Source organism: Ischnura elegans, chromosome 4, assembly GCF_921293095.1.
Source record: "Ischnura elegans chromosome 4, ioIscEleg1.1, whole genome shotgun sequence".
Lineage (NCBI taxonomy): Eukaryota > Metazoa > Arthropoda > Insecta > Odonata > Coenagrionidae > Ischnura > Ischnura elegans.
The window spans coordinates 110183107-110198047 of record NC_060249.1 but is presented as its reverse complement, the minus strand read 5'-3'; the positions used below and the strand labels follow the sequence as shown (position 1 = coordinate 110198047).

Below are 14941 nucleotides of genomic sequence, written 5' to 3'. Positions count from 1 at the left end.
AAGGAAAATCGCATAGCCTGCGATTATCAGTAGTAAAAGTAATTAGTTCTATTAACATAAAAACACAATTCGTAGAGACCAAACGGCGAATAGATAGGTCATTAAAATTTTAGGTTGACCCTATAATCAGATTCTTGACCTAAATAATATATTCCTGGACACGTATTTACATATTACATAGAGGTAAGATAACCAAAGGTCACCAGGTAATTTGATATTTACTTCGTATTTACAATTACAGCAGACGACACTTCGATTGTCAGATTTTATCTAACGTTGACTTCTGGGAACGTTGGTTGAGGTTCGCCGTGAATGCTAACATCGCTGCCTTCGTTCTTCTTTAGAGAGCTTCATGTTCGCAAGTACGTAAGGTGGATAAAATTTTGTCGTGAACTAAAGGGAAGTCCTTAAATCCTCATCGAAGGTAAATAGCTTGTTCTTAGATGTTTCATTTGGTTAATATTAGCTCTTACTTTCGTTTTTATACATCTGTAACCTGATTTCAGTGGTGGGGTCGTAGGTACCCAGTATTGCTATTGGGTCAAAAAATGGGCACAATTCTTTACGGACATGACGTAGGTCGCCATCTTTGAAGGAGCTTCTGATTTCGAATTGGAAATCCGTTTGCATCTGCGTTTTCACAGGGGTTAATTAGGTTTCTAGACTCAAAGAAGAATTCATGGGTATTATGTATGTGAATCAAGTGGTTAAGTTATTCTGAGAGTTACCAAGAAAGCTATCTTCGGGGCATTTGTGCTGAACTATTTTCAAAAGGCTACTCTTGCAATTTTGGGAGAGCAGCGAGTGACGTTCTGATTTCTTTAATCTGAAATGAATTCCGCTGATCGAGGGTTCAATATTTCGATTTTCATCCGCACATAACTACTTTCAGGTTGTGGGTGCATCTAACGGTACTTCTTTGTTTTCGACTATCATTGAAATTGTTACGTTGCTATCATTTCGTATTACTGTAATCCATATGTGCATTTTTCTGATGATTAGTGTGTATATATACATGGAGATGTACGCATTTGATTTTTGTGTGCATAATTTGCTGTTCTGAATACGATAACCGTTATTTATACAGGAACCTGTATTATCCGTAACTTTTGTGCTCTGAAGGACGCCTGAATTCTCTGACGTTTACCAGAGGTACTCGAAGGTGTGCACGGAGTGCTTCGGACGTGACTAACGGCCACTTGGGCCAGAGCCTGTCAAAATGATGACAGAAACGCATTTGAACACCGCCAATCATAATTCTGTTATGACTGGGTTAAATAGCATAAGCAATCAAACGAAGGGGTAAGTGACTTTAAACATTGCCATAACTTTGTATAAAAGGCCCTGACATACAAAGCAAAAACGTGTTTACATTATTTTCTAGGGAGATGGAGAAAATGGATGATGTCGGCTGGAAAGCGAAGCTTAAGATACCTCCAAAAGACAAGAGAATCAGGACCAGTGTAAGTTGCCGCTTATACAATTTTGGGGTTTATAGTGCTTGTCCACTTTAATGCCTGTAGGCGAGCTATAGCCTATTGGTTTCGCTTGTGGACTACAGTAATTTCATCGCACCAATGCATTGCGAGTTTTATAATTCGTTTGGTGCAAATGAGGACAGTTACTTTATGATAAGTTTCTTCCATGATCCTGGAGGTATGTTGGCATAATTAAAGGCAGACCTTGGTGGTTTGGGATAATGGCACCCGCTTGCGAAATGGGTATGAAGCTTTTTTGAATTTTTTTATGTTGAAGCAATAGAATACATTTTTCGTTCGGATCTTTCGCCATGTGGGAAATTCCTGTCAACTTCTTGCCGTTTTGGGTTTTCACTACATCGAGAAGGACCAATTTTAAGCAATCTTAATTAGTGAAATGGGTTTTTAATGGCAGAAAATTGTAGTAAGACTAAATGTATGACAACCTTAACTCCTCCAATTGGTTCCTTTGTGATAGGATGATTCTTTTTTACGATCTTACTAATCACGAAGTTTGTCAATGGTTCTTGCATCTTCAACTTAGATGCACTGTTTTCTGTTATGAGCGTATCCATTTTATAGTCATACTTATTGTTGGAGACAATTCATCAGATATTTTGCTTTTGTCTATAGGATGTAACTGACACGAAAGGCAATGAGTTTGAAGAATTTTGTTTAAAACGAGAGCTTTTAATGGGAATATTCGAAAAGGGATGGGAAAAGCCATCACCGATTCAGGAGACAAGCATCCCCATTGCTCTGAGTGGTAAGGATATCTTAGCACGAGCCAAGAATGGTACAGGAAAGACAGGAGCATACTCAATTCCTGTACTGGAGCAAGTGGACCCTAATGAGGATCACATTCAAGGTGAGAAACGATTCTTGCATTTAAGGGTTTTATTTTATTCTAATGCTAGTCACTTATGCGAGGTAAAATGTTGTGCATTACACTTAAGTTTAGAAAAAATTGGTCATGCATCACATAAATTCATTTAAAGCTGCATGCATCTCCTCAATTTGAGTATGTGCATTTAATGATGATAACAGGATTCCCCCTCACTTTGTTGAGTGAAACGTCCTTTTCTGATGTTCCATCACCATTTGCATAGTGTGTTAGTTAATAGAGTAGAATTACATGAATTTGTTTCTTTTCAGCACTTGTGATTGTGCCAACAAGAGAGTTGGCCTTGCAGACTAGTCAAATTTGTATAGAACTTGCCAAGCACATGAATGTTAAGGTAATGGTCACAACTGGTGGAACAAACCTTAGAGATGATATCATGAGGATCTATCAAAAAGGTTGGTTGACATTCTTCCTATTACATTATTACTGGAGATTTTTGTTGTATTAATGTATGAGTTGGTTGAGGTGGCTTCTTATAGCTAATGGTGGATTTGGTAAATTGAGTGTTGCTAGGTTAATACTTGGTCCATATAGATGCTGTGGAACGGGTGGACTGTCTAGTGGTATGATCTTGAAAGCTCCAATTTCTTGGTACATTCAAGGGGATTGACTTGAAAGCCCAAATATAATTTGCTATTAGACGTTGGTTTTTTACATTTAGCATTCCAAAGTAATTCCTGTAACTGTTTTGAAGCTAGCATACTGGAAGTTTGTGTATACATTACCCTTGGTCATGGAATTGTGATGGGGGAAGCTAGATCTTGTCTTTATAATCTCAAATTGGGGCCTTGGATTAATGATTCTCATTCGAAGAAATGATTTCTTAAAGCAATAAAAAGATTCTATTCAAAGGTAACGCATGTTCAGGCTCAAGCATGGCTCTCCCCTCAGCTTTTATTTTTTACTTTATAAGACTGAGATTAGACAAATTTGTGTGATGGGCGACCTGACTAGTTAATGGCAAAGGGCTTGTGGCATTTGAGATGGTGGTGAGTAATTTCACTAATTTTTGAATTAGAGAAGCTGTGAGTTTTTGGCTAAAAGTTGCTGGATAGTAACAATTCCCCTGCTGGTAATATTCAGGATATTGTCTGTTATTCAAGTACCAGTGCTTGTTTTATTGAGGAACAGCTTACGCAGTGGAAGTCATTTCCGTTATTCTGTCTTGGGTAATACATGAAAAGATTTGATTTAGTAAATAAATGGTGATTGAAGTATAATCAGCTAAAGAAGAATGTGATTTCAATCTTTTTTAACCTTAAATTAGGCATTTGGTAACATAATGGCCTTTTCATTTCTTCAAAAACATTTTAAGAAAAATGCAATATTTTTATCTTCTACATTGTAACTTGAGGAAAATAACAAGAATTGTGGAAATATTATAATGTGAACATTTTGTTTTTTTATGATCTTACTAAGCAAGTTGGCAGTCACCAATTCAGGAAAATTTTCTGCAAAATTATTCTAGTTAGAAAAAATATTGCTACCTAATAAACTTTCTGCAAAATTTTGTATTTTCCTGAAGTTTATGTTGTCTATGAAAAATTCCTGTCTAAATTAGGAGGAATAATGCTATTGGCCACGTTAGTATTGAAATTCACTCATTCTTAAAATAACATGCACATTTTGACTAAAATATTTTGACATAAACTTAAATTTGCCTAATGTCCCATCCCAGTTTCTGGCATTGTTTTAACTGTTGTGGGTTGGTACTAAAATTGACATCTTTGGGTGACTATCTATATTGGTGCTATGAATTAGTTGTTCCTATTGCTGTATTTAGTAATGCCAGTTGAAACCTCGTTTTGCAGTGCTAATAATTTTATTATTTTTAGCCCAGATTGGTGATTCTGAGTCCTATGGACAGTCAATTTAATCTTTCTGTCATTGTGCCAATCAATCAAAAGCTTTTTGCAGATCCTGTTCACAAGTTCCCTAATTCAAGTTTCTTATATCAATGCATTAGCTAAAGTATCTCTTTATTGTAAACATTTTAAGCCTTGGCCTTTCTCAGTTCTAAAGACAGCGCATCTCCAGTTGAGATATGACTGCAGTAAATTATTACTCACTATTATTGTGGGAAGAAAACTTTTTTCTTTTCTTGAAGCTCATTACAGTGACTGTGCATGTTACAAAGAAAACAATTGTGTAATTAGAAGTTTAAACTTAATGTGAGAATTTTAGATCCTAATCCTTCGTAATTGTAAAGTGCTTTAAACATATTATCTATTAATTTGTTATTGTATAAGGTTACAAGTGGTGGTACCAAAAAAATTTGCTGTTGTAGACTCAGGAACCTGACATCACTATAGCTCATGTCAACAAGTTTATTTTATTGATGTACTGTTGGCTTTGAGTTATTTTTCAATGTTCTAGTCTAAATAATATTAGTGTATCTTTTCCAATTATGATGATAACTGGATTCCCCCTCACTTGTATGTAAGTGATACGTCCATTGCTGATTTAAGTGATTAAAAGTTAATACCAATGTGTTCTTCGATCAATTTTAATTATTCCTCTCCTCTTTCAGTCCAAGTAATCATTGCTACTCCTGGCCGAATCCTAGATTTAATGGACAAAAAGGTGGCAAATATGGACCACTGCAAAATACTGGTTTTGGATGAGGTGAGGAATGAATTGATAACTTCTTTTATTAATTATATTGTTTATATGTTTAACATAATCTAATTATATTCTCCTCTTGACAGGCTGATAAATTATTATCTCAAGACTTCCAGGGAGTGCTTGATTACGTGATATCACAGTTACCTAAAGAGAGACAGATTCTACTGTATTCAGCCACATTTCCACTCACTGTGAAGCAGTTTATGGTAGGTAGTATCTTAAATTTTGAAGGCTAAAATTAAGGGCAAATGCATGTAATTAGCTGTAAAATATCAATCTCATAAAAAATTGTCCTAGCTAATGTGATCTCTTATAGATTTTGTAATGTGGCATAGTCTGGTCTTTGTAATTTATTGTACCAGATTTATTCGTCTCAAACAGAAACATCAGGAAAGATCTGAAGATAACTCCTGTTCTCTCCATTCTAAAATCATACCTTCCCCGGTATGAAAAATCTTTCGCAGCGACGCAGAACGAACTTTTGAAAACCCTTTGGGAATATACCCCTTCAGAAAACACAAAACAGTCCCCCAAACTGCCCCTATCCCCTCCCATATTCCCTCCCCCACTTAAGCAAGCCGTAGGAACTATGCCATGATAACAACGAGAATTTTAAACAACTGAAATTACCAATAGCCAAGAAACTCTCAGTAGACAGCCAAAACAACAGGGAACTTATAAAAGACCAATAAAAAAGCCGAGAAATCTTAGCGTAGTGTAGCGTACCAGATTTATGTGGGTGGGTTTTCGTCATTATTAGGCTCCGTTTGCCATTAGAACTTGAAATTTTACTCCGTTTGGCAGTGAATAATTGTCATAATGCTAACAATCAATGAAGTCATTTTAGTTAAAAATAGCTTTTCCATCTTTTACAACTGATTTGCTTATTCAGTAGAACTTCTTGAGTACGTTTCTGAAGGGACCACGCAGAATGAATGTACTACCCAAGAAAATGTGTTAACCAGTGAAGTAAATAATAGAAATTGGGGTAATTTCAATCGTTGGTAAATTCATCATAATTACAATTTCTGTTCTAAGTTGTTGTGGGATAGCCTTCCTAAACTTTTTACATATTTGAAATCAGGAAAATTAGCACCAAACTGCCTAAAAGTACCATGCGAGTGAAAATCACAATGCAGCAGCCGTACACATTGGTTCTCAAATGAACCCATATTGATGAGTGAATAGATTGTTATATTGATATGTTAAATAAGACATTTAAAGATTATTACAAGCAGATTTTTATATTCTAAAGTTAAAATTCTCTTAAAACATTTGTCCATGTAGTCTGCTTTCTATATCTTGTACTGAGATCAAGTATTTTTATGTCAAGTTTTGCATGGAGTTCCAAAGAATCGTCTGCTCCCTCAACACTTGTCAAGTAATGACGTGCATACTCCTCGTATTGAAAATCCATTTGAATGCAACGCGACCATAAAGAAAAATGTGGAATGAATGTAACGAGGTCAATGGCTGATAATAATAATAATAATAATTATGTGAAAAATCCACAGAAAAAATCATTTGCCTTGCTAGGATCCCGTTATGTTATCACTGTGGCTAGTCCCCATGTACTTAAATTATGATAATAATAAAATAAATGAATTCACAGGTTTACACTCTCAGAAAATACTAGGACGTGACTTGCGAGTTTCTTCATGACAAATAATTAAGCGCACTACCCAAGAAAGCACCACTATTTAAAGCGTACCAACCAAACAGTTTGACCTGCATTTTGCTCGGATGGTACCGGGACTGAGAAAAATTGCCATGCTAAGGAGGAATTTACTAACAAGTTCCACTGTATTACATTTCAGTCACCAAGTGGCATTTTCATGGATTTGGATTCTGTATTTGATAGTTGTTTACTAATTGGTTGAAAATTAAATTTTTTGCCATCCATTGTTTAATATTTGTTGGATATGGAAAATACTAGTTTTTTAATGTGTATTGTGAAGTTATGGTATGTATGTATGTATTGGTAATTTTTTAATTCTGTTTTTCAAATTTTTTTCTTTTAATTATTCAAGGAAAAACATTTGAGGGAACCATATGAAATAAACTTGATGGAAGAATTGACCTTAAAAGGTGTTACTCAGTACTATGCGTTTGTGCAGGAGAGGCAGAAGGTGCATTGTTTGAATACCCTTTTCTCAAAGGTAAGAAATTAAAAAATTTGTTTCGAGATATCATTATTATCTACACTGGTTAATGTTGGCTATTATCAATATCATTTGCCTCTGGTAGCATGGGATATTTGCAGGAATAATTCATGAACTCCTTTCTAAAATTCATTTCATATTCAGACTCCAATGTGAAAAACATTTTTAAAATATACAATAATAATAATTAAATCTATCATGTCACTTAGTTGAATTTTCAAGTTTTGAGGAACTGAACTGTGATTGCAAGCATGATTTCGGTATTATTCATTTATGTGCCTGGGTAGTACTAGTTAAGTACTCACAGGAAGACTCAATTTTTCCATTACAGTCCTTGTGTAAACATGCTTCAATTCATGCCAATGTGGTAGTTTTGGGCTTTTTATCCATTGAGGGTTAACGAAGTTTAGTAGCTTGTCATTTGTAGTATGTTGGGGGGAGGGCGGAAATTTTCACGGCCAGAATTGTATTGGATGGTCTCTTCTATGTAGGCTACAGTGGTAAGGATGCTGTCTGCTGTTATAGTTGTAGGTTAAGCTGTGGATAGTGGGAGTTTGAATTTAATTAATGCTGTGACTGTAGTTCGAGTGATTAGCATTTAATCCATGCTCCCATTTTGATTTGAATCCTAGTCATTTGAATTTTATTCTTTTTCACTTAGGTTTAGGTATATTGCATACTTTGGTTGTCTTTGATTTTATTCATTCCTGATCAAATTAGTGGATGCCTAATATGTGTCATAGTGCCTTGGGTTTTAACTAGACCAGTTAGATAACTGACCATAGTTTTGAACAATTTCTTATGGTATGGCTTCTTAGGTGTATGTCAGGGGATTGACTTGCTTTCTTTAATTGAAAATATAGTTATAGGTCTAAGGCATTATTTTCATGTATATAATTACTTGTAATGTTAGGTTTGCACGCATTTATTGTGTACAGGATTGGGAGAAGTAGTAATTTTTACTTATATTTTGGGTGTCATGCTGTCCATCTTATGATGGTTAAGCCTCGTGTATGGATTGCTTCATGTCCACCTTTTGGATCATAAAATTCAGGGGTGAATCTTTCATGTATCCTTAGTGGCCAAAACTTCCTTTCAGTGTTTTTTGGTTTATTGTAGAATTATGTAAAGGAATAAATTGGCAATTGAATTAAGTTTGTATTTTAATTGAGCCATTTATCTTGTTCTTGCTATTTAAAATAAGCTATATTAAAATTTGTAGTGTTGTTCTTCTTCTTTAGACAATTTTATGCAAACTCATCAGCCATCTCCCAAAGTTTGCCTGCAATATTAGAATGTTATCTAGACATCCTTGTGATACAGAAATTGATCTTGGCAGATTAATCATCATCATCATCATATTTGGTGATTTATCTTATTTTCCGTGATCAGCCAGGCATGTGGATTTTTGATTAGAGCTAAACTCTGAACTAAAGTATGATAATTACTATGTTCTATTTTTTCCATTGAAAGTATCAGTTGCCTGCTGTTGTTACTAGCTTCTCTATCATTATAGGTTCTAACAATCTTATGTGGTATTTCTTGTGCATTAATTAAATTCATTTATTTAAGTTTGTAATATCTGGGGGAGAAAAGAGTAAAATTTTAGCTGGTATTTATATAGATGGTCAATTCATATTGTTCAAATTATAAAAATCTGATGTCATTCAATGGCTATTTAATTTAGTCCTCATGCTCTACAGATGCTCCTAATCCTTCTGAAGATAATGCTCATTTATTCGACCTAGTTTTGAAAAACTCATTTCACCTCTTGAAAATGAGGTTCTTTGATTCATGTCAGTATATCTTGTTCATTATTTGATGGCCTATTTAATATATTCCTGTAGATTCTTTGAAGTTGCTAATAAAAAGTTAATTGTAATATGTGCTTATTTTTGAATTGTTTGGCATGGACTGTGTACTTGATTTTGAAGTGATCAAGGTGTATTGTAGCCCTAGGTTTCTGAAAAAATCTATACTTGGTAATAAAGATTATGCAATGGGGTAGTGCCTTTTCTGAACATCTTAATGTATCTATCATTAGTTTTTAACATGGTTGCTTATGTCAGCTACCAATTATTTTCTACTCTTTATTTCAGCTACAAATAAATCAGAGCATAATCTTTTGCAATTCCACTCAGAGGGTAGAACTCCTGGCCAAGAAGATAACAGAACTAGGATACTGCTGTTATTACATTCATGCCAAAATGGCCCAAGCTCATCGAAACAGAGTATTTCATGACTTCCGTGCTGGTCTTTGTAGGAACTTAGTTTGTTCAGGTACCTTTGGTTGGCTCAACATTGAAGGCTCAGCATTTGGTTGGCTTTTGTTGAAAATCTAATAAAAATATCTTTCTTTAGATCTCTTCACTCGAGGTATTGATGTCCAGGCTGTGAATGTTGTGATCAACTTCGATTTTCCAAAAATGGCTGAAACATACTTGCACCGAATTGGCAGGTCTGGTAGATTTGGTCACCTTGGGATTGCTATCAATTTGATCACATATGAAGATAGATTTGCTCTACATCGCATCGAACAGGAGCTTGGCACAGAAATTAAACCTATTCCAAAGGTAACATGTCAATAAGTGAGCATTGGCAATTTTTTGGTTGATAGTGAATTGCAGTTTTCTAAAATAATCTTTTCTTTTTTAGGTTATTGACCCATCTTTGTATGTTGCTAAATATGATGATATCCTTGCGATTGAGGATGGGAATGTGAGCAAATAAGACTTCCCGTACTCCAAAGCTCGACACATCCCTGCTATTTATAGAAAAAAGGACTCGTTATGTTTATTTTCACTGCGCTGTACATACGGAAGACATTCTTATTACCAATCAAGCCACAGGTTTGCCAAGTGATTGAAGGACTAGTGAAGCATTTTTTTTTCTGTTAAGATATTCCATTTTTGAGGAAGATCACAAAGGATTAGTAAAACTTTTTGTTGTGTGTAGATTTTTATACAATTTATATAGTGGGTGTTGTACCATCTGTCTGTGGCTTGTTTTGGTGAGATTCCTAGACTTTCTTTTGCGTGGCTCATCTGGTGAAATGTTCGATTATCGATATCATTACCATGTGGTTATGATGCCAAGTACTTTATTTTATTCCCTGTATTCCAGAGGAGAAAATAGTTTTCTCCATTGAAGCCATGCAGAGTATTGTAGTTTTGTAAATTTATTTTTATATGATTCAAGTTCTCTCTGTCATGTTGTGGTCTCTGTAATTACGTGTTCGGTATTCCTTGAAACGGCTTCAGCTGACACTTGGCTAATTCTTTCGGTTAATTTAATTTAAAAATTTTCTTCCCTGGATCTCCACAAGTGTCAAGCTATGGTTGTTTCAAGCTAGGTAGGCAGGTGCATCTTTTGTGGGACCTCATCATGATAGATTTGCTTGATAAGAGTGTATGTAAATATGACAATTTTGTTCGTGTGAATGAACTTCTTGGAAAAGAATGGATTAGGTGAGTGAGAGATGAATGTGCCTGAAGTGTAAATGTTGAATTGTGTGAATGAGAATTGGTCATGTGTGTGTAAATATTCTAGTAATTTACCATTTGTACATATGAGGTGGAAGTCTGAAGCCATTTTTCTTAAGTGTGGCTGTGTGAATGAAGGGATCAATTGAAAAAAAAGTGGAAGGAAGACTTAAAAGAAAAGTTCGGATCGTATGTTTTTACTGTTGGAGGTTGAACTCCACTTGCAAGATGCATTGAGTGAAACAGTGTTGTGGATAGGAAATTGTGTTCACATTTGCAAGAAACGTTGACGGCTATGCTGAGGGAAGGAATCTGAAGAAGACTTTTGGTTTGGTTATAAAAAGGAATTGGGGGTGGCTGTTCATTCAGCTAGGAAAGCATCAGTACCTGTTGCTTGGAGATCCATTTGTCATTAAGCAGCTCTTTGTGGCCAACTACTACTCAAAATTTTTAAGCTGCGTTATTTTATTTCCTGGAACTTTCAGGAGATATTCTTTTATTCATGCCACTATTTTAGTGGCATGATGACTAATTAATCTTTCCTTTTATGGTATGACATCAGGAATACCATTTTTTTTCTTGACATTTTGCTGTGAATTTGTGTGTGGTCCCACACTTAAACACAAAATGAATCTTTCTTTTCTTTAAAATGTAATCTTAAGTTTCCATATTGCAATTGGACCACAGAAACGGATGAAGTGTACTTCAAAAATGTTTTGAAATGTGAATTTTTCACATATTGGCTGATGGCAACCTTTTGGCTTTACATTTGAAAATTAGAAATTAAACTGTGAAGGGTTTTCAATATTTGGGCTGAAATTTTATGAATATCACAATTGAAAGTGATGATATAAAGTGTTGTTAATATTCATCAGAAGAACGATGAAATGCATAATGGAGCAGTAAGAAATGTGGAAGCCATTATTGCATGGTTTAATTTTGGAAAATAATTGGCAAATACATTTGCTCTTCACTCTTTTTGCTTTTTTTATTCTTCAAGACTTGCTTTTTATTCCCATTACTCTGTTTCAGGTAAAGCATGGCTTGTAGATACATAAACACCAAGCATTTATGTTGGTATCTAATGATGGTGTAATTGTTATGAGTGATATTGCTGCTGTTTTCCTTAGCTTGATCATTTCGAAAAGGAAAGAGAATTAGTGGCTGCATTATATATTCTCAATGAAGGCCTGAACGTGGTACATCAATACATCTTTTCTGGAGCTGGAGCTCCCTGCATTTCCCTTTCTTATGTTCTTAAAGGCTTCTTAAGGTTCAAGTGGCTAGTCGAGGTTAAAGATGGTCAAATTCAATTACTTTTATCCAAGAGTATGATGAAGAGGTAAGTCAATAACATACATCAACCTGAAACAGCATTGCATGTACTGGGGATAAGTGTAGTTCAGGATTGTTTATTGTGCATTCCTGACCACCTCTTAATACATTCAGTGCAGAACATGTCAATTGACATGGCACTGTCCAAGCCAAGATATGTCAATTGATGTGCTCTGTCGGTTGGGCCGGGAGCCCTTTTCTACCTCTGTATGTGACTAAAATCCACTTCGGAGGTTTCTGATCGTGTGCATGGCCTTCAGCAAGCTTCCTGCTTACAACCCACGTGCACTGTTTGTAAATACATAGCAGTATTTGAACGGAAGGTATGGTGCGAAATCCTCTAGTTTTCTTTCTTATTTTATCGGCTGATTCAGACAACTTTAATGAAAATCGAGCCTGCATTGAATGTGTTTGCAGGATAAATCAGCAGATAAGACTGGGTGAATACATAAGCAATTCAGGTGCAACGCAGCATGTATGAATGCATTAACCAACTTATAACAGTCTTATTTTCTGTTCGTGGAATTGCCAAAGTACGGTGGTAACATGGTTTATTTTTGCATGCATTTAGACATTAACTCATATAGGTTAATTTACCATGTGAACAAGGCCAATGAAGCTATTTTGCCCCAGTATTTTTTATTCTGAAGTCATTGGAATTGTCACCTTAACTACTTGGGAGGTGTCACTACACTAATTTAACTTCAATAATGATAGAATGCGTAAGAGGTCTCTTCGATGCTTCAAATTGTTTCTAAGTGCCTATTTACGTATCAGCTCCAGTGGCGGATACAGAAGGGGGGCGCGCGCCCCCCCTTTGCGGGGCCACCCGTATTGCCAAACATAGCAGAACCATAATTTTAACTTTTTTATATCATACGATGGCATTGTCTTGAATGTGTGTTAAATCACTTTAGTTAAAAATTCTGAAGCTCTGCATGTGACTTAATTATTTTTTATTGCGATAAAAGTAAAGGTAACTCAAGATGTCTTTTGCGCCCCCCCCCCCTTGAATTTTCTCTATCCGCCACTGATCAGCTCTGAGATCAATTTGCTAGTAAATTCTAAAGTTGTCGTTATAATTAAACTGAAATAGTTCTCATAAATATGCTTCGGTTTGAAATTTCGGCGCTGCAAATTATATACAATCGTATTATGAGTTAATGCTTCAGTAGCGGATACAGAAAAAAACTAGAGGGGGGGACGGATAGACGATTCCTTTAGTTACCCTTACGTCTACCGTAATTAAAAAATATCAAGTCACATGCAAAGTTAAAGTTTTTAATTAGTGATTATATAAAAATACAGGACGAGGCCATTTTATGATATAAAGAAGTTATAATTGTGTTTCTGCAATGTTTGGCAATACGGGCGGTCCTACAAGGGGGGGGGGGGGCGCCCCCATCTATCTGCTACTGTTATGCCGCCCTTCAAATAATGCATGCAAATATTATTTGGGGGATTGTAATTTCATTTGTTGTTGAACTTAGCATTTCCTATCGTCGCTCTGAAACTCACAATTGCATACTCTGGATAGACATTCCTAGAAATATATTCCCTCATAAGAAAGATATTTGTCAAATGTTAGGTGCGTTCATTACTTAACAATGTCTTTACACATTGGGTAGGTAGGAGTTGCCAAAAGCTCGGTGCACCGAAGATCTAAGTACCGTTATGTTGGACTGTGGATGATACGCTTAGGATGGATCATCTCTTCAAACTCGTCGAAAACTATTGCTTTCAAAAATTTTCTTGAGTTACTGCCGAACGCATTTTATTAGACGTCGAATCGGATTACTAATTTTATATTTTGGATGATACTTTTCGGAACAAGTCTCGCGTATTTAGTGACCGTTGTGATATAGATACTATTTTGTTTCCACAAGGATGTTATGTTACACGTGGCCACGGTCTTAGAATATGAGCACGTGGCCCATTTTCCAAAACGTGTACTTGAATTCACGTCGTATTTTTCGAAGATCTGAAAACTATCACTTTACCTTATGCGATATATTATTCCTATAGGAGTTTTTAATGTAATGAATGCTTGACCGAAAATTCTTTGAGATATGTCGCCTTGTTCTATTGTGGAAATTGATAGAAGACATCCTTTTTTTTTATTTATGTACACACCCAGAGTTCTACGGTAGTTTTCTTTTTTATTTGCGAGTTATACAATTAAGCTTATTTTGATACGTAACTTGCCAAGAAATCAGTTGAATAGAATATTCTGTTTTATCAAAGGAAAACCTATCCGTCGAACGCCTTAATTGAGGTCTACCGCCAATGCCGCCGAAAGTTTCTGGTTGAGAGGATTGGTATTCCATACCTGGCGCTCAAATATCCACGTCTACCTCCTTCGAATTCAATTCTGTCCCTTGCGGGCGCCTTCCTCTGAATCTCCCGACCGAAATCCCTTCTCGTCATCCGTGGTCACTTCCCACTTACAAATACATGCGCCGCCGATTGCCATTTTCCACGCTGGCGACCGTCCTGATTGCGGCCCGCAGGATGTCACGTGGATGACTCGGGTGTGGCGTGGCGAAGGGCTCGGCTGCGCTGCCCGTGGGAAGTGGGAGGCACTTCTTCGGACAGGCGGGCATCGACATCACCGCTTCCTCTGCGTTTCGGGGGACTTCTCGCTGTGTTCGAGCAATGGGTGCAAAATAAGTTGCGGCCCACGGCTCAGTAGGGCATGTCTTTCAGAAAAAATCCCGTTACGTACGCGTCATTCCATAGATCTGTGTAGCGAAAGAATTTGAGGTGTCAAATCTAAAAAGACTTGAGGTAATCGGAAATTCTCTCTGCTGTGAGTTAGTCTCGTAGGGTGATACAAATTGATCTCTGCCACCATGTGCACGAAGAAAAAAGAACTGCATACCCTAGTAACACAGTCTGTTGGCCAAAAGTGTCCCCAACGATGCCTACCAAAACAAAGTTGGGCTAACAGACTGT

General features: G+C 36.2%; 1 protein-coding gene across 2 annotated transcripts; it reads left to right on the top strand.

Annotated features, from left to right (window-relative positions):
- Positions 1–287: 287 nt before the first annotated feature.
- LOC124157884 (ATP-dependent RNA helicase me31b) lies at positions 288–11629 on the top strand. 2 transcript variants are annotated; one of them, XM_046532951.1, is made up of 11 exons: positions 288–424; positions 1088–1302; positions 1385–1463; positions 2112–2346; positions 2634–2777; positions 4913–5007; positions 5091–5213; positions 7038–7166; positions 9269–9449; positions 9531–9742; positions 9825–11629. In XM_046532951.1, the coding sequence occupies exons 2-11, from the start codon at positions 1220–1222 to the stop codon at positions 9897–9899; spliced, it is 1356 nt and encodes a 451-aa protein (XP_046388907.1). In that variant the 5' UTR covers positions 288–424; positions 1088–1219; the 3' UTR covers positions 9900–11629. The 2 variants fall into 2 exon arrangements, with proteins under 2 accessions (XP_046388907.1, XP_046388908.1); XM_046532952.1 differs by lacking the exon at positions 288–424 and adding an exon at positions 612–911.
- Positions 11630–14941: the final 3312 nt, after the last annotated feature.

Bases quoted from the DNA above. Each gene is read 5' to 3' on its own strand.
- LOC124157884 (XM_046532951.1), top strand. From the start codon at position 1,220: ATGATGACAGAAACGCATTTGAACACCGCCAATCATAATTCTGTTATG. The intron at 1,303-1,384 runs GTAAGTGACTTT...ATTATTTTCTAG, and splicing joins ATAAGCAATCAAACGAAGGG to GGAGATGGAGAAAATGGATG. The intron at 1,464-2,111 runs GTAAGTTGCCGC...TTTTGTCTATAG, and splicing joins ACAAGAGAATCAGGACCAGT to GATGTAACTGACACGAAAGG.